The 25,538-nt window shown below is 47.4% G+C and overlaps 2 protein-coding genes across 11 annotated transcripts in view; one reads left to right on the top strand and one right to left on the bottom strand.

The window, feature by feature from the left end:
• Nucleotides 1-25,538, bottom strand: part of TBC1D17 (TBC1 domain family member 17) — a 738,599-nt gene that overhangs the window by 179,494 nt on the left and 533,567 nt on the right. Inside the window, exon 13 of the mRNA XM_078655234.1 lies at nucleotides 17,474-17,573. Coding sequence (XP_078511360.1) covers nucleotides 17,474-17,573 — 100 coding nt within the window. The remainder of the gene's footprint in view (nucleotides 1-17,473; nucleotides 17,574-25,538) is intronic.
• Nucleotides 1-25,538, top strand: part of LOC144770585 (uncharacterized) — a 655,819-nt gene that overhangs the window by 378,228 nt on the left and 252,053 nt on the right. The window lies entirely within an intron of this gene.

Below are 25,538 nucleotides of genomic sequence, written 5' to 3'. Positions count from 1 at the left end.
CTGTGTGTCTATCAAAACCCCAAACGCACGGTGGACAAGGAACACTAAAGCCACCCGCCTCCCTCCCCCCTCTCGAAAAGAAACTCCCCCCCCAACATGAAACCCAGTAGTCAAGAACACATTGTCCATCATCCGTAAGTGATTGAGAATGTAGTACAACGGGGCAGTCCGATCAATTCACAACAGCCCTCCCTCCCACCGATGGCCAGAGTAGGGAAACAAGCAGAGAAACTGCCGTAAGAAAAATTAACATGAAGTGTCAGCTGGGATGGGGCGAGGTCAGCCCAGACGAGACTGCTTCCACTGCGGCGCGCTGTCCGTCCTTAATCTCGGCTGTAGGGGTCTTCCTTAAGCGGCGCCTTCTGCCTTGCTGGGCCCATCGGGGTGTAGAGTCATCCGATTCCGTGGTGCGGCCCGTCAACTCGTCTTCCTCAGCCGGAGGATCTATACCCAACAGGCGGCATGCTTCCCTGAAAGACCGGAGCTGGTGGAGCTTATTGTCAGTTTGAAAACTAGGCAAAAGGGATGGCCCCAACTGTAGGAGATATTGTGTTGTTGGAGGTATGCTATGACGGGCTTGAAGGTTCTGCGCTTCTGCAAGGTAAAGGCGGACAGGTCTTGGAATAAAACTGGGGATTGGTTTCTGAAGGACAGGGGGTGCAACTGCCGTGCTTTCTGAAGGATGTCTTGTTTTGTGCGGTAATCTTGCACACACGGCAGGATGTCCGGCGGGGGAGTCGACGCAGGGCGCGGTGGACCCACTCTATGTACTCTGTCCTGCCGGAGTTCTGACTCCAAAGGGCGTCCCAGAATGTGATTGAAAAGTTCCCTCGTGAATCCGAACAGATCTTTGGTGTCCTCAGTCATCGTCACGCCCCGGATCCGTACATTGTGGCGACGAGAACGGTTTTCCAAATCCTCTAGATGCGTCTGTAGGTCAACCTGCTGGTCGTGGATCCGCAATATCTCCTGCTGCTGAGCCTCAATTTCGTTATCTCTCCCGTCATTCTTGGTCTCCAGTTCCGCCACACGGTCTCCTATGCCGTCCATTTCTCTGCGCACCTCGTTGATCTCCTCTGAGAATTCCTTTTTCAAGGTGTGGATGTCATCTCTCACAGTAGTAAACAGTGATTCTAAAAAGGCCTTGGTAATGGGTTCTGAGCCATCCGCCTGATCCGATGCGGGGCGGCCAGCACTTGCAGCCATGTCCTTGTGCTGCTGACTCGCCTGGGCCTTGGCAAACAAGTCCTTCACAGTTTTGTCTTTGCAGGTCCTCGAGGTGGACATATCGTGCTTCGTGTACTCCAGGAGTCCCCCGCCAGGCTCACCTCCCTCTGACGTCACTCACGAAGCTCAAGAGGCCCGGTAAGCTGCCCACCCTTCACAGAAGCCCCCCTCGGCCAAGGGACTCCACGCTGTGGGTCGCAGAACGGCCTCTGGCAGACCCGCTCGTGGTGCTAGGTTGTGTGCTCCCCGATGCTCTCCAATCTACCCCAATGGGTGCTGAGTCCACCGCCTGGCTCTCCCTGTGTCTTCTGCTGGTCCGTCCCCACCGTGTCTCCAATCGGCCCACTAGGCCCCACTACGAGGCAATCCGGCACTCACCACAGGCTCGCTAGCTGTCTCCTGTTACCTCAAAGGCACCTGTCTGCCTATCTAATCCGTCCAGCACCACCACCACGAGTCGCGCTAGACTCTCTTGGCTGCTAGTCTCGCCTCCCAACGTCCAGGCTTGACCGCCCCCCTCAGCTGCCGCAGTCGCCGCCAAGCCACCCAAGGCTACTGGTGCCCGCCTCTGTGGCCCCCAGGAGGTTCTCCAGGCTCAGTGGGTCACTCATCTACAGTCAGGGCTGCCTCTGCCTCCTGGATGTCAACGGTCGTCAGCCACAACTAAGGCAAGGCTCACAGTGTGGGTCCCCCACGAAGCAGCGCCTCCACTCAGCAGACAAACTTCTATCATCTATTCCTCATCTGATAGGGTTGCACACGCAGTCCTGCAAGCGATGGTACCCCAAGCTCTGCCTCCTATCCGTGTCATTCAGTCACCTGCCGCTTTCCTTACCCGTAGCTTCAATGGGCCACCGCGATCGGACTCTTCCGCGGTCTCGGACCCCTCTGCAGCCTGCGCCTCCAACAAGCAGATATCGCGGCAGGCCCGGGTGTGACCCGCCGCAAACCAGCGCTGTGAGCTTCTACCCAGGCTTCGTCGGTCCGGGCCCTTCCCTCACCGGTGGCACCTCCGGAGTCCACGTCTGCCTCTGCGTTGATCCAAGCGGGGGGGCCTATCGCAAAATGGCGTGCTGTCTCTGCCACCTCAGTGCCGCCACAGAACCCCGTCTCCGGGGAAACACCAAGGCTCTTCAGGCCGGCTGGCTACCAGGGGAGTCGAGGCCCCAGTGCCAATCCTCCACACACCGCAACTCACTGGTGGCCGGAAGGCGCCGTGTAGGTCTTCCCCTCTAGGGCTCAGACCAACGCTGCGGGCCCTGCACGAGATGACGGCCGGTCCGAATTCGTCGCGGAGCCTCAGCCCCCGGCCGCGCGGAGAGGAAGCGCCAGCCTTTCCTCACTGCAGGCGCCACAGCGCGGCTCTCCGCTCTGTTTGCCGGTCTCCAGATTCGCCCGCCCGGGAAGGCGTGGGACGGCGCAGCAGGTCTCACAGCGCTCCGTCCCCGCTCTCAGGTCTCGCCGGTCTTCCACCAGCCACCGCTCCAGTCAGCTTGTTTCTTAAGGTCAGAAGCAGCCCTCCGGGAGCCATTCACCGACTCCAAACTGCACACATCGGGCTCAAGCACATCCCACACGAAAAGTAGGGCCGACTGCAGCAACTACGGCCGAAAAGCCAGTGCTAATGTAGGCCGTCGGCGGGAGCTCCGGAGCAGTACGTCAAAACTTCTCAGTTGTTCTTGACCTGATTTAGGCTTAAAATAGGTATTAAAACTACTCCCAGAGCAGAGACAATGGCCTGGGAGTGCAGATGTGTTTTTTTCTCCTGACAAGAGGACCAGTTGGGGTGGGCTAACGAACTTAATTGACTTCAAAGGAGTATGTAAAGAGCAAATGTTATGGGAAACTTGGGAAGCCCCAGCTTTTTTCCCTTTACGCATGCTGGCACCAAACCTAATGAGAGGAAAGTTACCCCTTAAACCTGATTTTTGTGACCACAGAGGAGGGGACTGCTCATTACCCGGGCTACATTTCTGCACGAGCACACAGACTATTCACAAGTGGTGAAGGGTTCTCCACCTTGCACTTTGAGGGTGAGGGGCACTGTGGGATTGTATGCAGTCGGACAAACAGGAACGACTGAAAATGTGTGTAGGGTTGATCCCAGGAATATTTACCTCATTGGTTAGGGAGTGCCTAGGAGTCACCACCACTCACTAGCCAGCCATAAATGCATCATCTCATGCACCCATCTCAGAACCCTAACCGGAACTGCAGAAGATTAGAAGAGGACTGGACTGCTGGCTGTGCCCAGGGAGAAGCCCTGAGGTACAGCATTTACCTCCTCTTGCACCCTGGACAAATAAGTGGACTCCAAGGGTCAGTTGACTGACCTCCTGTGTGGCTACATGGACAGAACAAGCTGCTTCCTGGAGGCTGGTTTCCTGGGAGTATGCAGATGACCAGTGGCAACTGGAAGCGGATTACATTTAAGGCCCTTACATTGGCCCATAAGGCGCTCCACTTGGTAGGAGCCCACTACATTCAGCAGCGGCTTCTCTTCTACAAGCCTACTAGATCTCTTAGATCGGAATCTCTTGGCCTAGCATCTGTTCCACCCGTCTGTAAAGCCAGGATTGGTGGCCGCTCCTTTAAACATCTTGCCCCTAAATTGTGGAACTCACTTCCCGTTGATCTGCGCCGCCTTTCAAATCTGCTGGCCTTCAGAAAAGCCCTGAAAACTTGGCTCTATAATCAATAATTTGGACTTCCCTTGTCCCCTTGCTCCCCTTCCTTTCCTCTTCCTCTTCAGCCATGGGTCAGAAAGCGCCGGGACACTCCTCGGAGTAGCCGTGCGCTATATAAGACACCCATTAACATAACATAACATAACTGGACCTGCTCTAGACTTTGCTGTTGGCCACTACCATGACATCCTGAGAGTTCTGGGGGCCTTGCAGGTATACACGTGGTTGCTTGATAACGAAAAGAAAGTCTGAAAACACTGAAAAACTTTTCCTCCATAACTTCAAGAGACGCTGCAGGAAATCCAATCAGCAGTTCCATGGTGCTAGACTGAATTTCAGCTTGATTCCAATCAAGGCTCCCAGGGCATCAGAAAAACTATTAAGTCCCATTCTGCCTTGGGATTTAGAAAATGTTCAGCAAGAAATCGCCAAATCTCCAGCAGGACCAACCTGCTTCAATTGTCTGTCCGTCCGTTGAGCAGCGGTGACTATAATTTCAGCAGTGCCCCTACCCCCATGCAGGGTATTTTTCTTCTAAAAAAATAACAAAGTCCCTTTCTTTGTCAGGACATAATTTTTTCTTTGACTTCCTCAAATTTTGGGGGATCAATCCACTTGTTCTATCCACCCAAGGCTCCATCACGGTCAGCCTCAAATTGCACCTCTGTCCCAGGGTACCACTTCCATAGACTATCATTGACATTGTGCCTTTTGGTGCTATATTTATGTAAAACGTAGAAAATTCATGACTCCGTTTCAGCTTACTATATTTGGGTAGTATTTTACTCATAAAATCTTTCTCTGTATTTGAAAAGTAGTTGTAGAATTTCATTTTGTTTTGTGTAACTTTTTCTACTGTGTATGAACTGCCTAAGAACTCTACACATTGACTTTGGTTTAAGCCTGACTGCTATGTGTCATGTTACCAGGTATGGAGAACAGGTTTATTTTATTTACTTTGTATGATACCTAGCAGGTGGTGGCCTTTTCCTTTAAGGTGGACACATGGCTCTAAATAATAACCCAATTTCCTACATTACAAGAGTGGTGGTCTTGGACAGTAAAACAGTTAGACCCACAAAAGCCACAAGGAACAGGTTAGCCTTAGAGCCGTAGAATACATCCAAACCTGATGGCAGAAAATAACAATCTAAGGTACATTTGGTTCCCTTGGGCATTGTGGACTAAGGGGAGAGTCACAGCACATCCCACAAAAACATTTGTAATATCTGAGCCAAATTCTAGATAGCAGTATAATGCAGAACATGTATATCGACAGTCACACACTGTCACGCCTGCCAGTCTGCCAAAAAGCACACTTACAATACAAGCCCATTCCGCGATCAGGATGCGCAACGGCGCATGCGTGAGGGGATCGGGCAGGACATTAAGGCATGACCTCCCGGCTACAATACGCTTCGCGCTCTAGTGTTCCCGTCGCTCTTACTACGCGTCACTTCCGCCGCGCCACTTTTCGGTTACGCTCCTGAATTGCTTCCTGATACAGGCTTCGTACCGGAGCCTGCCCTTTGCTTGTTGCCTACGATTCCTTGAGGCAGGCTGTCTTGCCTTGCTAGCCGACCTGTCTTGTCCTGGGAGACGTGCCTCTCTTTATCGAGGCTATTCCCTCGGCAATCCGCCTTTCTCTTTGAGCGGAAAATTCCGAAGTTTCCCTGTTAGTTTATGTCCGTTTTCTGCCGGCTATCTGCTCTACGATCCAGGCACATATACTAGGTGACAGCAACTGATTGCTCAATGATTGTTTCTCAAAGCTCATATAACATGTGACAGAAACAAATGGATTGAAAATATTTATATAAATCAAATTTTATTAAATCATTTTTGTTTTAAAAAAAAAAGTTTTTCTTTTTTATAAATTAGTAGAAAGTATAGCAATTCCTAATACATTTATATATAATGATAGTGTTTTGACTAATGATAATCCAGCTGGTAATTAAATATACATAACAGTGAATTAAAAACACTAACAAAATACAACAACAACAGTAGACATGAAGTGATAGAGGCACTGCGGTAGAATAAAAACTACGATCGTTTCGGCATGTAGGCCTTCATCAGGTAACCGTCTAATGCAAAAATAAGAGTAAAAGTATATGATCCATGGAAAGTAGATAGATTAGATGATGCAGAGAAAATGACTTCGTCCAGATAGTTTGGGAGCAACTGCGTACCAGAGCGATGTCACGTATATATGAGATGCAGCTAGCCGATACCAATGTGAAAAGATGCACAAGGACAATGGTATGACTAATGGCAGTCCAGACGTTACTGTGATGGGTTAGCGTGGATAAACAAAAGGAACTATACATCAAAGCTTGAAGGCACTCGACAGGAGTACAGATCATCCCTGGCAATGATGTTCTGCACGGAATGGAGGAGGATACTCCACCGTCGAAATGCTTAAGGATGAATCAGCAAATGTAAAGTATGATGGCCGTAGATAATGGAGTCTGGGCGAAGTCCTCAAGCGTTCTAAGAAGGAAAACTGGAAACCACAGAAAGGATGTCGACGGCAATCCTAACCTGAAGATAATGACACGGTCGCCATATCTATATATTTTTTTACTTAACTATAGACCTTTTCCCATTACATTATTTTCCCTATGTATAGTTAGTCCATTCATTATATAGGGGTCCCCTATTTTCCCAAAAAACCCAGATCTGGGTTTAACCATAATTTTTTTGCTCACCACGCCACCCCAGTTTGGACCTAGCCATATTGTTAAAACTACGTCAGGGACAATCGATATTTGCCCGGCGGTATCGCCTCTTTAACCCACGAAATATTAATCAATGAAGAGGCAGGCGCTGGAGACGGGAAGGCAGGAAACAAGGTTTATTCTCTCCGGAGGAGAACACATCAGTTCAGACAGCAGGTATCGTCATGAGGTGCTCTAACCGCATCTCTGAGGCCTGGCCTCTTATACACAGGTTTATTGCTTTATTACATACAACACATTCTTGGCAATGCTTTGATGTACGGAGGGATATCCTCCGAATCTCCCCTTCAGGCCCGTTCCCACACATATTTACAGTTGAAGTCCTCACCCCGGTCACAACAGGTGATGACTACCGCGCAGCTGGACATTCCGCCGATTCATGGAATGTGGGGGTTTGGTCGGATCTCATAGGGTGAGGGCTTTGATCAACTCGGGGGTCCTTTGATGAGGGAAGCTCTCTACTGTACGGGGAGGGGCAAGGAACAGTATCGGCAGAGCTAGGTGTCGGCCTGGGAACGAGGAAGACAAACGGGCACACAGGAAAAGGGGATTTGTATCAAAAAGGGCCTGGGACCATGAAAGGAAGGAAGGGAGGTGTCGCGCTGGGGACAGGATGGGGTTCTGAGGCAGAGCTGCGCTGAAGAGGGGTTTATGACCCAAGGCATGTGCGAGCGGGGGTTGTCAGAGTGCGGGCTTTGTGAGGGAGGAGGGCTATGCTGGGGGCCAGTGGCATGCAAAAGGGTTGTTCTGATCGAGGCACCTAAAATGGCGGGCGCGCACGACAAAAAGTGTGGCATCAGGGAGAAAAAAAGGCAAGATGGCGCAGATAATGTTTACCAGACCGTACTAATTTTCCACAGTCCTCCCTTTAACATATCCAAGACATCTTGCTGGCCTATTTCCAATTCATGTCGACTGTGGTGGTCATAGGAAAAGAAGTAGGTACCCAGGTGAAGGAGTTATAAACATTACATTTTAAAATCTTTCATCTTAGGAGGCGGGTTTATCGATAAAAACTCGTTTGCAGGAAAGTCATAGTAATGCAATAACAGACAAAAAATGATTCTGTAGTGAGAGCATTGAGTACATTTCATAGCTACTTATGGTCGTTCGGAATGTAAATTGATAGGTCATTACATATGTGAGTTCTGTTCATGTTTGGTTGGAGCGTAATTAATACAATGGTGGCTGGGAGAGAAATGAGACGTAGTAGAAACGATAATTGAGGGTGTCAATGTTCGAAGTTAATGAGTTCTCAGCATTCTTTGTCGTCTTTTGTTGGCGCTGTGGAGCACCGGCGGTGGAGCTACGGGTCCAGCTCTATTCTAGGTCCCGTGTTGCAGGGCACGACCTTTTCCTCGCGTTTCTGGTCAAAAAGCTCCTTTTCGCCCTGTGTCCTTTGAGTTGATTGTCAAAAAGGTTCAGATGGAAGAAATGTGCGTGTGAGCAGTCCTTTAGGGTAGGTCGGAGAAAAAGGGGGATGGAGCAGGGCCAGATCGGGAACAGACTAGGGGGACGGAAAATTTCAGGTAGGCGGGCTCATGACCGAGTTTAGAGAGCGGGGACTTTTCGGCATACGTTGAACATCGAGCAGGGGCATCAGGTCAGCCCTTTCCTCTCGTTTTGTCGAAAACAGTGCCTCGTCCTGCAGCTCCTTACTGTCGCGGTCTCGCCTTGGCCAATGTCGCAGATGTTCCATAGTCTGTAGTCAGGCCACGTGCTCCCACATCCGGTCCTTCTTTCCTCCGACAGTCGTACCCTTAAATGAGTTTGAAAAGACAGTCTTTAGAGAATTGGCAGAGGAAGGTAATCACATAAGTCTATTTCTCTCCCAGCTCCAGGCAAAAAATGGAAACGTCCGTTATATTAGGGTTCGCAACTAACATATAAATGATTGATGATGGGCCTGCTGGATTTACTATAACTTTCCTTCACAACTATTTCTTTGGTGTTTGTTGGTCGTGGGACGAGATCTGGTACCTTTTATTGCATTACAGTTACGTCAGTTCTTCTGACGGAGACCCACCTTCTTAATACGAGCCTTACAAAGCTATACCGTTCTCCAGGGCTTTATATTTAAAAAGGGCGCTGTGTGCTATCACCATGGTCTGACAGGTATCTTGCGGAGGGACGAACATAGGCTAAACATTTTTCATTCTATCAATGCATCCTGCCTTTCAACTAAACGTTTTCGCTTTCAACAGGGTTCATTGCAATGATTTCTTCGCTTCGGTCTAATCTTTAACTTTGTAAAACATCATTCTGGTTCCTACGTAGCCTCTTACGGCCTGACTACTTAATTAGAAAAGACAGGGGTCTTATGGGAAACAACTAGGGACATAGAAAACTGTGGTAAGGGCGTAAATCGACCCATCTCTTACAACCGGGGGTGAGGGACAGTTTTATAACTCTCGTCTGGGGCAGCTGATACGAAACAGGGGGCGTTCCGGGAACATGAGGATGTTTCGATCACCTTTACTGTTTGGGTATTGCGACAATTCGGGACGGGGAAGGTCGCGTTATCTGAGGCATCTTTTTATAACACAGGAGCCGCTGACATGTAGTTCCCTTATTTCGGGTCAGATTAGGGAACCTCAGTCGTCTTACCTGTCCTTTCCCTTATGGCCAAATCTCGGTTTCATCAATTTTTAGCAGAAAGGAGAGGTAGTGACACGGCGTCAGGGTGATTTTTATTTAGGATAAATTTTGAGCAAATACTTGTGGTATTTGGAGCCAATTGGGTGGTGCACTAGGGGTGGGGGTTTGCCTATTTAGGTGCTAGTCGTTCGGAAGAGCGAGAGAGAGGGAGAGAGAGAGAGAGAGAGAGAGAGAGAGAGAGAGAGAGAGAGAGAGAGAGAGAGAGAGAGAGAGAGAGAGAGAGAGAGAGAGAGAGAGAGAGAGAGAGAGAGAGAGATGTGCAACAACAGGCTAAATAGTACACGTGCGACATGGGGAGTGGCCGTGCCTTAAGATAGGCTATTCAGCGCATTACACAACATAAGACATTACGGGTCTGTGTTAGAATTTTGAAAGCATGCAGTTTGGGATGGACGAGCATTAGGCCGGGTACAGGGGACATACATCGAGTAAAAAGGGCACCATTGTGTCGCATTTCTTGCATTCTCGGTCCTTTAACCAGTTAAGTCAACGCGTCAGTCATACACAAACATCATCTCATAGTTTCGGACATACGTGACAGGCGTCCATTCACGCAACACGGATTAAGGGTGATCGCTTTCATCATGTCATACAATTTATTGGCTCTTTTGGTACAAGAGCAGTTTGTGGGTGTGTTTAGGTGCCACCAGGCAGTGTTAGTCCGCTTCGTGTATCAGACATGGCGAGGCTTCAGATCTTCACCATACCTCGGTCGTGATTCCGATGTGGCCTGCAGGGGGGGAAAAAGGAGGGGAGGGGAGGGGGACAACATTCGAGCATATCAAAAGCACGGGTATGAAGGTCTTTTACTTACCTCATACTCGTCTTATCTCTTCGGGATAGAATCCCTGGGGTTGTGGTCTCTGGAGCCAAGGGGGGGGGGGGGGGGGGGGGGGGGGGCAGTGTGTCCTTATAGGCTGTGAGTAGGAAAACGTTAGAGAATCAGAAGCACTTAGCGCGAGGTTTCTAGTTGGTAGGTGTATTTAGCTATCGGGGTCCTTAAATCTCTTTCAACGCTGTGATGTTTTAAGGTTTATCAGCTCTTCGGTCAACTCTGTTCCCTAGTACCTTTGAGTGTCGTATCTTTATAATATTCTATCATTTACATCGTTTCACTTTACCCATCCTTTATATTCCATCTTTTACACCGTTTCGCTTTTACCCATCCCCAGAAGTCGAGGTCTTTCTCCATGCGCGAGTCCCTGAGTCAGTCGCATATTTGACGGCAGAGTGTCGTGTCTTAGATTTGATCCTCCATCCGGGGCTGGGCAACCATCTTCTATTAACCTTAAAGAGAGAGCAGAGTAGGGTGCACAGAAAAAAACTCTCCCGCCGATCCCACATTTAAATAAAGCATGCAATACCCGTTCATAGTTTCGAAAACCTTTATTTTCACAATCGTTCAGCATGTTGATAGGACAGTGTGATCGGGGCTGGCCGGATACGGCAATGGCTAAAGTGCGTACAGTAGAGGGGGGGGCTATCTTGTAGGATTAAAAACATGTTTAAAAAGGTTCATTCATTCATTTGCAGTGAACTAAAAACGTCTATCGAATAGTTGAGGGACCAAGGGGCATTCATTTCATAATTGGAAACACAGTTGGACTAGTTGTAATCAAATTCCTATAGGTATACCATGGGAGTGTGTCATAAGCGAGGTTACATGTCAGACATGATAATATCATAATGAATCGTACATTGAAAAACATTTTTCACGGGGTCCTTTTACATGTTCGTCGAGTGAATCCTTCCTCTTTTCCGTCAAGTGTACAAAGGATCATAACATATCTCGGAACATTGAGTCTTTTTAGCAAAAGAAAACACCACGAGGCGTTCGTAAGTTCCTATTGTTACCGGCGCCATTTTGGGCGGGGCCGGGTTAGTCCGGAAGTAGTATCAAGGAAAAAATGTTTCCTACAACCGGCAGTTGGACCAGAGTCCTTTTCGGCAGTTCGAGAATTCATGCTAACAGAAGGAGTGGCTATGTCATGCTTATTTCGTTAGCGATCAAGGCAGTTGTCCCTCACCGGAAACCTGCAGGGGCCGAGGGCTCCTGGGACTTTTGTAGAATCTTCAAGGCTGTGGGGGTGCTGTCGGAGGTGGGGGCTCGTGCCCCGGTGGGCAAGCGCCCGAGTTACATTGCTGTTCAAAGTTACTCTAGCGGCCGAGACCCGCCTTCCAGGGGGCCCAGACGCCATTTTGAGGCCTGCAGCAGCCGCCCTTCGTCGAGTCTGCAAGAGTGGAGGAGACCTTTTGGAGTGAACCCATGTCCAGTGCTGCGGAAGTATGGCCACCTGCGGTGCATGTTCGGTGCTGTGCGGGTATTGGCGCAGCCGTTGCATGTTCGGTGCTGCGCAAGTATCGGCACCGTTGCATGTTCGGTGCTGCGCAAGTATCGGCACCGTTGCATGTTCGGTGCTGCGCAAGTATCGGCACCACCGCCTGGCTGGAGGAGTTCGGCGCTGGGCCGGGGGCTGGGAAACCTCCTATCCGTGGAGGTGGGAGAGGCTCGTCCGCGTCGCCTCTCCCTCCCAGCCCGACCTGGACTAATTTTCGCGGAGGTATGTACAAGACATCCCTCCCCCCCAGAGTTGTCGCAGCCATTATTCAAGTGGCGCCGGGCGTGCTGCTGCGGCCATTACGGAGGAGAAAAGAAAGAAGTGTCCCGTCTTTCTCTGGGCCGGGCTTCCGGTGGATGTCGGCCGGACGCCCCTTGCTCTGGCCCCATGAACGGGTTCCTTGGCTCATCGGCTGCAGCCGGATCCAGTTGGCCCCAGTCCCCGGCCATTGGTGGCCGGACCGGGGGAGCATGTGGCGGGACTATCTGCAACTCTCACGTGCCACCGTGGCCGGACTGGGGGAGAGAGAGAGGGGGGGTCGAGGACATAGACATCCCCCCCCCCTACAACTCTCCGGTGTGGTCAAGGTGATCCCCTGGCTGGGTCCCGCTGGCCCTTGTCTCTCCTCCGGCTCCACCCTATGTTACGATTTCCTGGCCGACTGTTGGCAGCAGGACCCGCCTTATATGGGTTGCTGCCAGCTGGGCGTAGCCGTAACCCTGCCCTACCTTGGAAGGTTCCAGAGTGGGGGGGGGGGGGGGGGGGGGGGGGGGGGCGAATGTTCTGCTGACTTTCATTTTCTAGTTTACCGTTCTTGTTTCAAACGTTTTCTGTTGTTAGGGCATTATTAGGTGTTATTATTACGTACTGTTATTTGTTTCTTGTTCGTTATGTTAAATAAAAGTTCAAGTTCATCAGTGGCCTACGGATTTCGTTTTCCCATTCCTTTCTTTCCAGGTTGTTCCATGCTAAAGCTTCTGTTAACAGAAGTTTAAGTAACACGGAAACACAGGCAGAGGGATGACGCAGATTCATGCATCACGTACACACAAACTCAGACGGGGAGACAGTACAAGTATTATATACAAAAGACCCAAGACAAACATAAAACAGTTATTATTATTTTTTTTTGGCCATAATTATCTTTTTCTGTATGCTGCGCATACTTATCGTTAGAGCAATGGGGCAGGCTTTAGTTATATGCCTATAAGGATGCGGAAGAAAGGAGGTAGTAGGTTTTCAGACATTGGCAATATCCCTAGTCCTCTCGGCGAAGGATACTTGTGTAACCCTTACCTCGAAATACCCTAAACTTTTCCCTACTTGGCTAAACGTAAGGATGCTTGATCATGTGTGTACATTATTCTTTCTGCTTTATTCGGGGTTTGTCGTCTGTTAATTTAGAGCTAGACTGGGTTTCCTGTCTTAGCGTTGTCTGGTCTATGAGGACTCGAACATGTCGCTGAAATCGGCCTGGCGAAATCTGTGCCATCGGGCATAATCAAACGTGGTGGTTCTATCTGGCCTGTCCATGTCAGTCTGATTCATCTTTGTCTCGCGCCTTTTCCCTTTCTGCCGGCCTGTTATTCCTGTCGGTCCTCTGCTCCTACTCACGTTCAGTAGAGTCGGGCATTGGGCTTTCCAGTGCCCGGCATATCTACAAAAAGCACATTGGTTTTGCCCTAAGTCTGGCCGTCCTGTGCGTAGTGTCGGGGGATTACTTTCGGGACGTTGTGTCCTGGGGTCGTCCTGTCGATATGTTCCTTTACCTGCTCTGTCCTCGTCTCTTTTCTTTCGTTGCATTGCTTCTTTGCGCCACATACCGAGGCAGTCGAGCATAATAGGTGTTGTCTTATTATCACGAAGGGCTATTTCTAACGTTTCTATTTTATCAAGATCGAAGGATCCTATCAGTGGCCACTGTTTCTCTTGACTTTCTTTGGTATACCTGTGCCACAGTTTACTATAGGCTATGGTAACTAATCCATAGTTTATGAACATGTCTTTATTAGGGGTGCCTTCCAGCGGAGCTAGATGATCCACCTCTAATAAACGGTCCGGGCTGAACCAGCTATCGACCAGTGGGGAGAAGACAGACATGACAGCTCACAACGAGGGACAAAAGTCAGCACTGCCTATCTTATCACTGTGTGCAAAGACTAGACAGAATATTTCTATTCTACGTTGTTTGCAGGCAGTGAATACCTCATGAACCAATATCAAATGAACAAAAAGAGGACCAGTGGGAAGAATAAGTAGATTCGCAAAAGATCTGCGTCCTCTACCCTTTCACTATCTGCAAAGGGGAACCTGTTCTTTCCTGTTTGTAGACAGAGAATCTCCAGAAAACAATCCGCGAACAGTAGCTCGGGGTCAAAAACAGTTAATCAGTGGCCGTTAATAAATAATCGATTCAGTGGGGGAGAAAGATAGGCGCGACGGCTGCGTTACCTATCCTTCACTGTTTGCAAAGAGAAAGAGCCTACTGTTTCTTCGTGTGCAGACAGTGAATCTCCAAATAGGTCAACAAAGAGTAATACTAGTATTTTCTGAACAATTAAACAATTATTTCGTGATTCGTCGTGTCTACACGACCTTACCCGGACCGTATGGACAGTTTCCTATCTTCCGAATCCAGCGCCCGATCGTCCTCTTTTCCTCGTATTCCTCGCGGCACTCCTGATGGTTCCCAGTCAGGACCGTAGATCACTCGGGAGAGGTCTGTTCGGAACCAGTGAAGTTCGGATGATCGGCTGCCAGACGAGGGTCTATTGGGCAAGAGCTCTCCCGATCGTTGCAGTCGTTCACTCTGTCGTCAGGACCTCTCCCACTGGATGGTCACTGATGGGCCCCACGCTTGGGACGCCAATTGTTAAAACTACGTCAGGGACAATCGATATTTGCCCGGCGGTATCGCCTCTTTAACCCACGAAATATTAATCAATGAAGAGGCAGGCGCTGGAGACGGGAAGGCAGGAAACAAGGTTTATTCTCTCCGGAGGAGAACACATCAGTTCAGACAGCAGGTATCGTCATGAGGTGCTCTAACCGCATCTCTGAGGCCTGGCCTCTTATACACAGGTTTATTGCTTTATTACATACAACACATTCTTGGCAATGCTTTGATGTACGGAGGGATATCCTCCGAATCTCCCCTTCAGGCCCGTTCCCACACATATTTACAGTTGAAGTCCTCACCCCGGTCACAACAGGTGATGACTACCGCGCAGCTGGACATTCCGCCGATTCATGGAATATGGGGGTTTGGTCGGATCTCATAGGGTGAGGGCTTTGATCAACTCGGGGGTCCTTTGATGAGGGAAGCTCTCTACTGTACGGGGAGGGGCAAGGAACAGTATCGGCAGAGCTAGGTGTCGGCCTGGGAACGAGGAAGACAAACGGGCACACAGGAAAAGGGGATTTGTATCAAAAAGGGCCTGGGACCATGAAAGGAAGGAAGGGAGGTGTCGCGCTGGGGACAGGATGGGGTTCTGAGGCAGAGCTGCGCTGAAGAGGGGTTTATGACCCAAGGCATGTGCGAGCGGGGGTTGTCAGAGTGCGGGCTTTGTGAGGGAGGAGGGCTATGCTGGGGGCCAGTGGCATGCAAAAGGGTTGTTCTGATCGAGGCACCTAAAATGGCGGGCGCGCACGACAAAAAGTGTGGCATCAGGGAAAAAAAGGCAAGATGGCGCAGATAATGTTTACCAGACCGTACTAATTTTCCACAATATGTAAATCAGTCTTGACGCAGATCCCCATGGTAACAGTCCAGCTGGAACTGCCTCCCCGGACCGGAAAGAAGCATCCTGGGTCTGGTATTGGGGGATCACCCCATCTCAGCCAGGATAGCTTGAATCCAGAGGCACAATACATCCCAAAGAGTTAAGGTGAACCACACCCTATCCCATCTGGCTGCAGTCTCAATGGGGGTCCCGCAAGGATCTGCTCTTTCATCTATACTTTTTAATATTTTCCTTGAACCACTAGCAAATGCTCTTTCATCCACGAACATTCTTTTCCATACGTATGCGGATGGCACACAACTTTATCTTTAAATCAATTCCTCTGAAGACTTCATCTCACTCAACTCCTCCTTGTCGTTTACCAAAAACTGGTTAACTGAAAACCACCTCCTGCTAAACACCGCCAAAAAAGAATTCCTTCTCATTTCCCCTCCTAAGCACACCCCCAAGATTGCCCTCTGGATGCCCCTTCGACCTTCACCTGCTCCTCGGTTATTATCGACTCAGCCAAATCTCTTGGAATCACCTTAGACTCACACTTGAACATGAAGAAAAATATTAAGACATGCTAGGGTGCGAAACACCAAATGAGGATTCTTAAAAACTTAAAACCATTCCTCGCTCAAGAGGACTTCAAGCAGGTGCTACAAGCACTTGTCCTTCCAAGGCTAGACTATGGGAGCCGGAATGCTCTGTGGACTCCCCAAATACATCTTAGCCGCGCCTTGTTAAATGCCCCTGCTAGACTGGTCACAGATACAAAAATAAATGAGCACATTTCCCCAGCCTTAAGATCCCTAAATTGGTTACCCTACGAAGCACGAATACAACTAAAGATTGCTTGTCTGACGCACAAAGCCCTCCACTTCAAACCCCCTGGCTACCTGGCTCATAAATTGGAATTATCTGGAGGGGGCAGACCCTCAAGAAGTGCAAATTCTTTACTAATGAAAACTCAGACCTTTCGCAAAACGAAAACGAGGCTCAGAGCCTTCTCTGGTGTGCCACCAAAAATCTGGAACTCTCTCCCCTGAAATCCGCAAAAATCCCCTACACGGCTGCTTTCAAACATGAAGTAAAATCAATCCTAATGAACAAGTTCCTACCTTAATTGGTCATGGATGGCCCATTTCCGAAATGTCTTTTTTTTTGCTGTGGTTGTTTTGCCTAACAATTGCAATGCATGTGATTCTATACCTTACCTCATTAAGTAATGTTTCTCGCATCCTTGTACAATCTTAGCAGTTCATTATGTTACCCTCCCTTACCATCTCTTCAATGTCCCCCTATGTTGTTCCCCCTTCCTTCACTGTGAGGTGCTCTGATACCCTTCGGGGTCTTGTTCGCGCTATACAAAACTTTTTAAATAAATAAATGGTAATCTTCCTGTGTCAAAGACAGAATGAATATTACCAGCAGGAGCTTGTAGTTGGAGAAATAGGAAGGCCTCGGCCCCTCGGACCAGCAATTGTGACATCCAAATGGAGTACACATTCTGTGGCCACAATTCAAATCACAGTGGTGGCATAATCATGACCAGCATCCAAATAAGAACGAAATACAGCAATCTATGCTTGAGGTTTTACTTGTACACAGTGGTAGAGAGAAATTAAATAGATCCTAAAGAGTCGTTTTTCAGACTGAAGTGGTCCTTCTTTCGCAAGGGTCAGAGACAATCTGCTTATGGTTGCTCCTAGGTCACTGATGGTGTGGACCTCAAAGCTACTGAAAAGTTCCTGCTTGCAGCCGTCAAAGGTTTGTACAAAGACTCGTAAAAAAAAACAGAAGATATAACTGTAGTTGTAGGAGCCGTGGAGTTAAATTAGAAGGTCTTGTGGATAAAGTGATGGAGTTTGAGTAGCAATGGGCAAAGTGGATTTATATCATCAATCACTGGAGCCAAGTAGGGAGCAGACAATCTCCTCTGTAAAATGAGTGGCAGAGGTTTAAGCAGTGTTTTGAAAGAAGAGTGAAAACGTACACACAGTTGCCCAACATCTCAAAACCTGAAAGAGGAGTAACATTGCAGCACAGAGAGAAAGCTAGAGAATGGCAAATGAACAAGAAATGTGGCTTACCAAGGAATTCACAGAACGCAGGGTCTAAGACACGTAACAAGATGTTCAGTTGGACCAACTGCCGCTTCATGGCCTCTTGGCTTTCCTCAAAATTTTCATGCTGCAAAACAAGAAACCTCATGTCAATAAGAAAAGCAGAAGGTGAGACAGAGATGTTCTGGGACTAGAGGAGTATCTGAGGTTTCACAAGAACCATGGATGAAAAGACTTAAGTGAAGAGGCTAACAAGTGGTCTGAGGATCCAAGGACTAAAAATGTGACAGTGGGAAATGAATGAGAAACAGACTTTAGGAAGCTGGCTTTCTCTATAGTGTAGTAAAATAAGGTATACTGTACAGAAAGTCCAGGAGATCCTTATTGATTTACAGGGGCTTGCTTTACCAATCCCAAAGTAGTATGGTCGAGCAGCTTTAGACTTATCGGAGGGGAGTGTTGAGCATTTGTTGTGTACACAGAATCAATAAATGAGACACACACTCGAGAAGAAATTTGATACCAATTTAGAAAAATAACAGATTTTTTATTAGACACCAAGATCATCGGAATGAGGTAAGCACTTTTTGACTTATTGTTTTTACAGAAAAGCAGTAGAGTAGCAAAAGCTGTCAGATTTGAGGCATGAGCATCAAAGATGGTAATGCTAACATATGGGCGAAACACACACTGCATAGGTATACTTGTATTGTATTGTACTGTAATTGCATTTATATAGCGCTTATTACCCTGCCGAAGCGCTTTTTTGACGAGTAGCACACTACTCCGGAACCCATAAAGGATTAGTGGTAAATTAGTATAGTGAAATATGAAAGTAATTTGAGTGGTGTATATGTTAGTCAATTACTTGGATTGAGAAGGATAGTGGAGGGATAGAAGTGGGTAAAGGTTAGCATATATATAGCGCTTGCTACCGCTGATGAGGTGCTGAAGCGCTTTTTCTGCGACTAGTGCACTGTTCCGGAACCCATAAAGGATTAGTGGTAAATTAGTGTAGTGAAATATGAAAGTAATTTGAGTGGTGTATATGTTAGTCAATTACTGTGATTGAGAAGGATAGTGGAGGGATAGAAGAGGGTAAAGGTTAGCATTTATATAGCGCTTGCTACCGCTTGCTAGCGCTTTTTCAGCGACGAGTGCACTGCTCCAGAACCCATAAAGGATTAGTTGCGAATGAGTGTAGTGAAATATAGAAGTAATTTGAGTGGTGGATAGGTTAGTCAGTTATTTGGATTGAGAAGGATAGGGGAGGGACAGAAGTGGGAACCGGTTTACATTTATATAGCGCTTGCATCCCCTGATGAGGTGTTGAAGCGTTTTTTCGGTGAGTAGCACGCTACTCCGGAATCCATAAAGGATTAGTGGTGAATTGGTACAGTGAAATATGAAAGTAATTTCAGCAGTGGATATGTTAGTCTACTATTTGGATTGAGAAGGATAGATGAGGGAAAAGGTTTGCATTTATATAGTGCTTGCTACCCTTGATGAGGTGTTGCAGGACATTTTCGGCGAGTATAAGCCCCTAGTCCGGAACCCATAAAGGATTAATGGTGAATTAGTAAGGTGAAATATGAAGAAATTTTAATGGTGGATATGTTCGTTTGTTATTGAGAAGGATAGTGGAGGGAAAAAGGTTTGAATTTATATAGCGTTTGCGACCCCTGATGAGGTGTTGAAGCACTTTCAGTGAGTAGCACCCTACACACACACATACTAGATGCACGTAGGGTAGGGATTACATAATAGGAGTGCGCCTGACCACTACCTTGTTTCATATGCTTGCATACACCGTTCTCTGCTATTTACTATTTTGGTGATTGTAATCGCTTTCATATGCTTCTGTATATTGATTATCGCAGCACATGTATTCTATACAAGAATAACGTTGGTTCAATAAATATATCGAAGAATTCCACTGACGTTTAAAATGGGAGCAAACTCAGCGAATGCAAACTTGGAAGCTGGAAATTCTAACTGTTCCAAATTCTGACTTTTAAAGAAAATTGACCATTTCCTAAATAACTGCACTGGTTAGTAATTAAGATTTTACTTCAAAAGCCAGAATACAGACATAGCTCCCTTGCAAATGGTTGTTAGGGTTCATCGCTTGGACTTAAGGTGGTGCTTAGAGGCCAGGGTCCATAAAACCACCAGCAGTTAGGTTTTACTTGCCCTAGTGTGGTGTCTGGGTGCAGAGGTGCTGGTTGCAATGGCAGCCTTGAGCACCCACATGGTAAAGTCAATGGAGAAACCAGTAACAAGAAAAAGCATTGGCATAGCCAATAGGTCTCGCCTTTGAGCCCTAATACGTTTTTAGCTATGCAGTACATTACCTATTCCATTACATGATACTGTACGAAAGTGTATGAGATACACAACTTCAATTAGTAAGTAGACAGGGATATGTTTCACCCTGAATGTTATTTTAACATCTGAAAAACAAAACACAAACTATTTTAAAAATATTCCCTAATGACACGAAGTCTGCACCAAAAGGTTTCTGGAGAAGGGAAAGCTCTTCACATATGAAATGGCTAAGCGAGGCTATTACTGCACTCAAGGGCCCAGTGGCAGACACCAAGCTGCAGTTTATTGATGGCAGAGCGGACGATTGTATTTCTGCAGCCTCTCATTGCATCATCTGTTGGCACATGCCCTGTGTGGAATGTTACCAGTCACTGACCTGTCAACCCACCACTGACATCCAGTTACACAAATGCTGCACCTGCATACAACGGGAGGGTATGCAGTGATTTACAGATTTCGTAACACTTGTATTCACGCTAATGCGTACTGTGTGTGTCCTGTATCAATTATGATACCAATAAATGACAAAATATATAATATACTTGCGGAGGAGGCAGCTCAGCTGTGGTCCCGCTGATAGGGACCACACTTCATGCAGAGGAAAACGTGAGGGACAGATTAGAATGTACTAAAGTTAAATAGCTAACAAATGTGCTATGGAGACTGATCACAGCCTTGCAAATTCAGAAACAAATCATATAGGTCTTAAATATATGTATAGTTTTTTTGTGAAAATTAGCTACTCCAGGAAATAGCGAAAAATTGAAACTCGCTTAAGGGCTTGCACATCACAGTGGTTTTCAGCAACAATCAGAGGCTACACCCAAAACACTGAACTTATTCACCCACTCATTGGCAACACAGCACTAATTTTACAACATGAAAGTGCTGCAAAAATCCTTGTCTGCGAACTCTAGCCAGGGCTGGACTGGAAACCAAAACCAGGCCATGCACTGATGCTCCCATAAGCCCCACACAGCAGAATACCGCAATCAGCCGCTGTGACGAGCAGTGCCAATAAAAGTAGAGATGCCTGCCTTAGTGCCAGGCATGATACCACTGCAGGAGACATTAAAGCACTGTAGTGTATTTGCTGCTATGTTTCAGAGAAACTATCCCCATATTCACACCCCCAGCGGCCACTCCTGTTTTCTTTCAGATCAGCTCCAAGGCAGTGAGCACGTTTTTACCAACAGCCATCTTGCAGTAGCCACCTTAAAGTAGGCACTGCCTAAGCAGAATCACAGTTCAGTAAGCAGGAGAATCCCGCCTTCTGGTTGCAAAAGGCACATTATATCACATACAGTGTTCTTCCATGCACGTGCAGCCGATCGTCATCTCCTCTTACGTTTTGTGGGTCGGTTATGGATTGCTGGCGGAGTTTCGACCAGACACCGAAAGCCTGCATACTTACCGAATGAGCGTCCATCCATTACCACGAATGCCTTGTGGCAGCTGTCGCCAGAGAATGTTCTTAAAGACATACGAGTGATTGACACTCGCTGGGCATCATTAGTTGTTATTCTTTTTTAATTTCTGTTCGGTAGGTAGGTGTTCTGTGCCAAGGAGAGCTCTGAGCAGGATGCCTATACCTTCCCACCATGGCAACTGAAATTCACAATGTTTGAAAAGTCCCACGCTTGCCAAATTCCTTTTCAGTTTGCCTGCGGGAGAGGGCAGTTACCTAGTGCACTTTTCTATAGTACACTTTATGTAAGTTCTGGAGTAGTCATGGTGCCAGACTCACGTAGAAAGCCAAACAGGAGCGCTATTTTTGTGAAAGAGCTGGCAGTGTGGGAATAAAGCAGAAATCCAAAAACGGAATTCAAGCTGAAGCCATCATTTCAAAATAAAAAGTTACAAAGACTATAAAGCGTTCCCGTTCTAAAAAACGACATCTGCCCATTGAAACCTCTCTTCAATCTGCAACATTATTTAAAGTTGTTCGAACATTGCCAATAATTCGACTAAACATTTGAGTGAGTTTCGATTCTGTACTGTTCATTTTGTGAGAATATTTTCCATGTCTGAAACAATTTTTGGCAATCATTCTTTATTTAAATATAAAGAGAACAAAGACGTATATATGCATGCAGCCGCACACAAGAATGCCAAACAATCATGGTACAAAAAGTCACCTGGAACAGTGAAAGTTATATATCAGCTCAATCCCCGGAAGTTCCCTAGGTTAACACAAGTTGAAGCCAGTGACCTCACTAACACATAAAATGATTCAGATGACGTGTTTAAATAGTAACCTGACCCAGGAGGAATGCAGCTGCCACCCTGCGTGCCGCTGATCGCTCCCGAGAGCAAAACGCAGTGGGAGTGAACATTAAAAAAGAGGTGCGACATGCACGCGCCTTTAGCTATTTGAGTGCTTTTCATTATTGAAAGGCACACGCAAAAGCCAATCACCTCTCTGACCCCCTTCCTGCTAACGCTGTAAAAGACTTTTCCCCTTGGCTTCTCCCACTCTGGACTAAGATTATCAATAGCTCTCTTCAACAAGGATCCATCCCCAACGCCCTCAAAGTCGGGCAAGTCACACCGCTACTAAAAAAACCAACAGCAGACCCCACTGATCTAAACAATTACCGCCCTATTACAAACATTCCCACTCTCGCTAAACTGTTGGAAAAATGCGTACAGCTACAACTGACTAAACACATAGATAAGTTTGATCTCCTCAACGCTCATCAGTCAGGCTTCCGAGCAGGGCACAGTACCGAAACTGCCATGACTCACATAGTGGACGACGCCCTCCAAATCCTAGACCAAAACGATACCTGCCTCCTCATCCTTCTGGATCTCTCCTCAGCATTCGATACAGTTAAACATGAGAACTTACTCGAACTGTTAAACACAAGAATGGGCATATCTGGGACTGTTCTCAAGTGGTTCACCTCATTTCTACACAACCGGACACAAAGAATCAAAAGCAACAACCTACTGTCCTCTCCGGCACCTGTATCGCTAGGCGTCCCTCAAGGATCCTCCCTCTCCCCAACACTGTTCAACCTAGTTATGGAACCTCTCACTACTTTGCTACAGACATCTAATGTTCACTTTCACATGTATGCCGACGACACCCTACTTTATCTCAAAATACAATCTCCCAAGGACATCATGCTTCTGAACACCACGATCAGAAACACCCAATCCTGGCTTGCTGAGAATCACCTCAAACTCAATGCGCTGAAGAACGAGTTCCTCCTGATCTCACCCCCCGCTAAAATTTCCACGGCTCAAACATGGCTTAAACACTTAACGGCTCTAAATGTACAGCCCATCGTCGTAGACTCAGCAAAATCTTTAGGCATAACACTTGACGCCAATCTCAACATGCAGCAGCACATCAGCAAGGCAACCAAAGGAGCGAACTTCCAAATCAATACCCTGAGAAAACTTAAACCCTTCCTTCCTGCCAAAGACTTCCAAACTGCAGTACAATCTATAGTCATCCCGCACATAGAATACGGTAGCACCGCCCTCTGCGGGCTCCCCCTAACTACAACGGCACCCCTAAGAGCGTCCCTTAACGCCGCAGCGAGACTCATCACCGGCTCAAAAAAACACTCGCATATTTCCCCGGACTTTAAATCACTGAACTGGCTACCTTTTGAAGCCAGAATACATCTGAAAATCGCATGCATGACACACAAGGCTGTTCACATGAACTCACCCGCCTACCTCACTCAAAAGCTGACAATTTCGGGTGGCTCTAGAACTACTAGAAGCACAAACAATCTTTTGCTGAAACCTCGAAGATTTCGGAAGGAAAAAACATATAAACGCTCCTTTTCAGGAATGGCACCCAGGATCTGGAACTCACTCCCTCCTGAAACAAGGCTCATCTCCTCCAACACACTTTTTAAGAAAGAAGTTAAAGGGATCCTCATGGCTAAATACACATGATCTACTATTCCGTATTACTCATGAATCTGCTCTGTAAGACCTGCCGACCCCCCTGGTCTATTGTACTACTTGTATTATCGACTTACTTGATTGTATACGCTCACTCTTTGTATTTTGTTATAATGTTGACGCACCTGTGTGACTATGTATATTGTTATATTGTTGACGCACACACACTTTACCCACACCACCTCAACGATCCCTACTTCTCTACTACTGTCGCACCTGTGGGACTATACATCCTACACTCACCCACCTCAACTATGCCCACCTTTAAGCTCCAAATATTTTAAACACGCTTAAGCAAGTATATGCTCCTTATTTTTGTACTTTATATTATTGACGAAACTGTTTGTCTATGCACCGTGTACCGACACTACCTCACCTGTGACCTACCTCATGTTTTTTGACTTACCTATGTAACTAAGCACCTTGTACCTAACTACCTCAATTATTACTTTGTATTACTCCTTATTATTTTGTATTATTATCCCCGTGTCCTTGTAAAGCGCTCTGATATCTGCAAAGATCTTGTTCGCGCTATATAAAACTTTCAAAATAAATAAAATAAAAAATAAATAATGTGTGGGAGGAGTCACACCCACACGAAGTAAACACAAGAAGCCTCGCATTTGAAGTGCAGCAGTCCACCCAAATAGGGGCTCAGCTCGAAGGTCTCTGGTGCAAGGGGGCACTGTCTGTTGACTCGAACTCGGGCTGTGGGGCTTGGGTACAGAGGGGTTTTGTCCGGCAGGTCACATGCGTTGAAGGCTCTCACTTCTTGGGTTGACCTGGTGATGGGGGTAAACAGGACGTGTAAAAAGGAACAATTCCCAACAGGTATTATTCGAAAGGCAATTTCAACAATGTAGGCAATGAGCATTACATGAACAAACACCAAGGAGTCTCTAAAGTTATTTTTAAGAAGGGGTATTATTCACCAATTCAGAAAAGGGGTCTTTCACATTGTAATACAGTTGAACAGCACTGTACAGAACAAATCATGTGACAACCCGGTGACAACCCGGTGGCACTTGGTGAATAGTGATATGTACAATAGGTGATAGTGAAAGTGCAAGTGCTAAGGTGAACAGCGTGGTCGGCGCATAGTGACAAATTATAAAAAACAGTAATGGCTCCAGAGGATCAAGTTGTAATCACTTAGAACATGAATAGATGAATTTTTTCAGGAGTACAAAACATAATGTGCGCCATAAAGTTAGGCTGTGAAGTCGACGGCGTTTCGATCCCCGTGAGTCGGGATCGTCATCAGGACAGGGTTGTCGATAAAAGCAGTGATCGTCACCCAAGCGGTGGCGCGTGGGTGGATGGGGTCCAAGCAGTCACTTCAGGGTCCGCGGCTGGTCGTAGGTTTGGAAAATTCTGGTCAGCAGGGACGGGCGGCACCTGTATTAATCCGGCCGGTGGAGGGCGATTAGGGCTCTCGGGGGTAGCTTGCGCTCGCAGTTACGGTAAACAGGACAGCAGGACCATTCTTGGCCCTGGCCTCAGGGACGTCACCTCGCTGGTAGGTGGGTCTTGGCAGGGTTGGTGTTCATACTGGACACTTAAGAAGCCTTGGCTGCTGCAAGGGCTCTGGTATCCAAGGTACTGGTGCTAGGGGGCTTCTGGAGGACCTAGAAGGTCAAACCTCACTAGGAAAATGGGGCTGACTTCTGGGAGCCACATAGTCCTTCTCCTGGGGTGATCCTTCCTTGGTGGACCCTGGCGGTCAGCAGGACAGTATACAGGGCAGATGCGGTCGGTGCCTGCAGAAAGTGGCTCCTCCACTTCAAAGTCGATACTGACTGCTTGGCGAAGTGCTGGCAGCCCGCCAAGACTTTAG

Source organism: Lissotriton helveticus, chromosome 7 (genome assembly GCF_964261635.1).
Source record: "Lissotriton helveticus chromosome 7, aLisHel1.1, whole genome shotgun sequence".
Taxonomy (NCBI): domain Eukaryota; kingdom Metazoa; phylum Chordata; class Amphibia; order Caudata; family Salamandridae; genus Lissotriton; species Lissotriton helveticus.
This window is presented reverse-complemented; position numbering and strand designations above follow the sequence as displayed.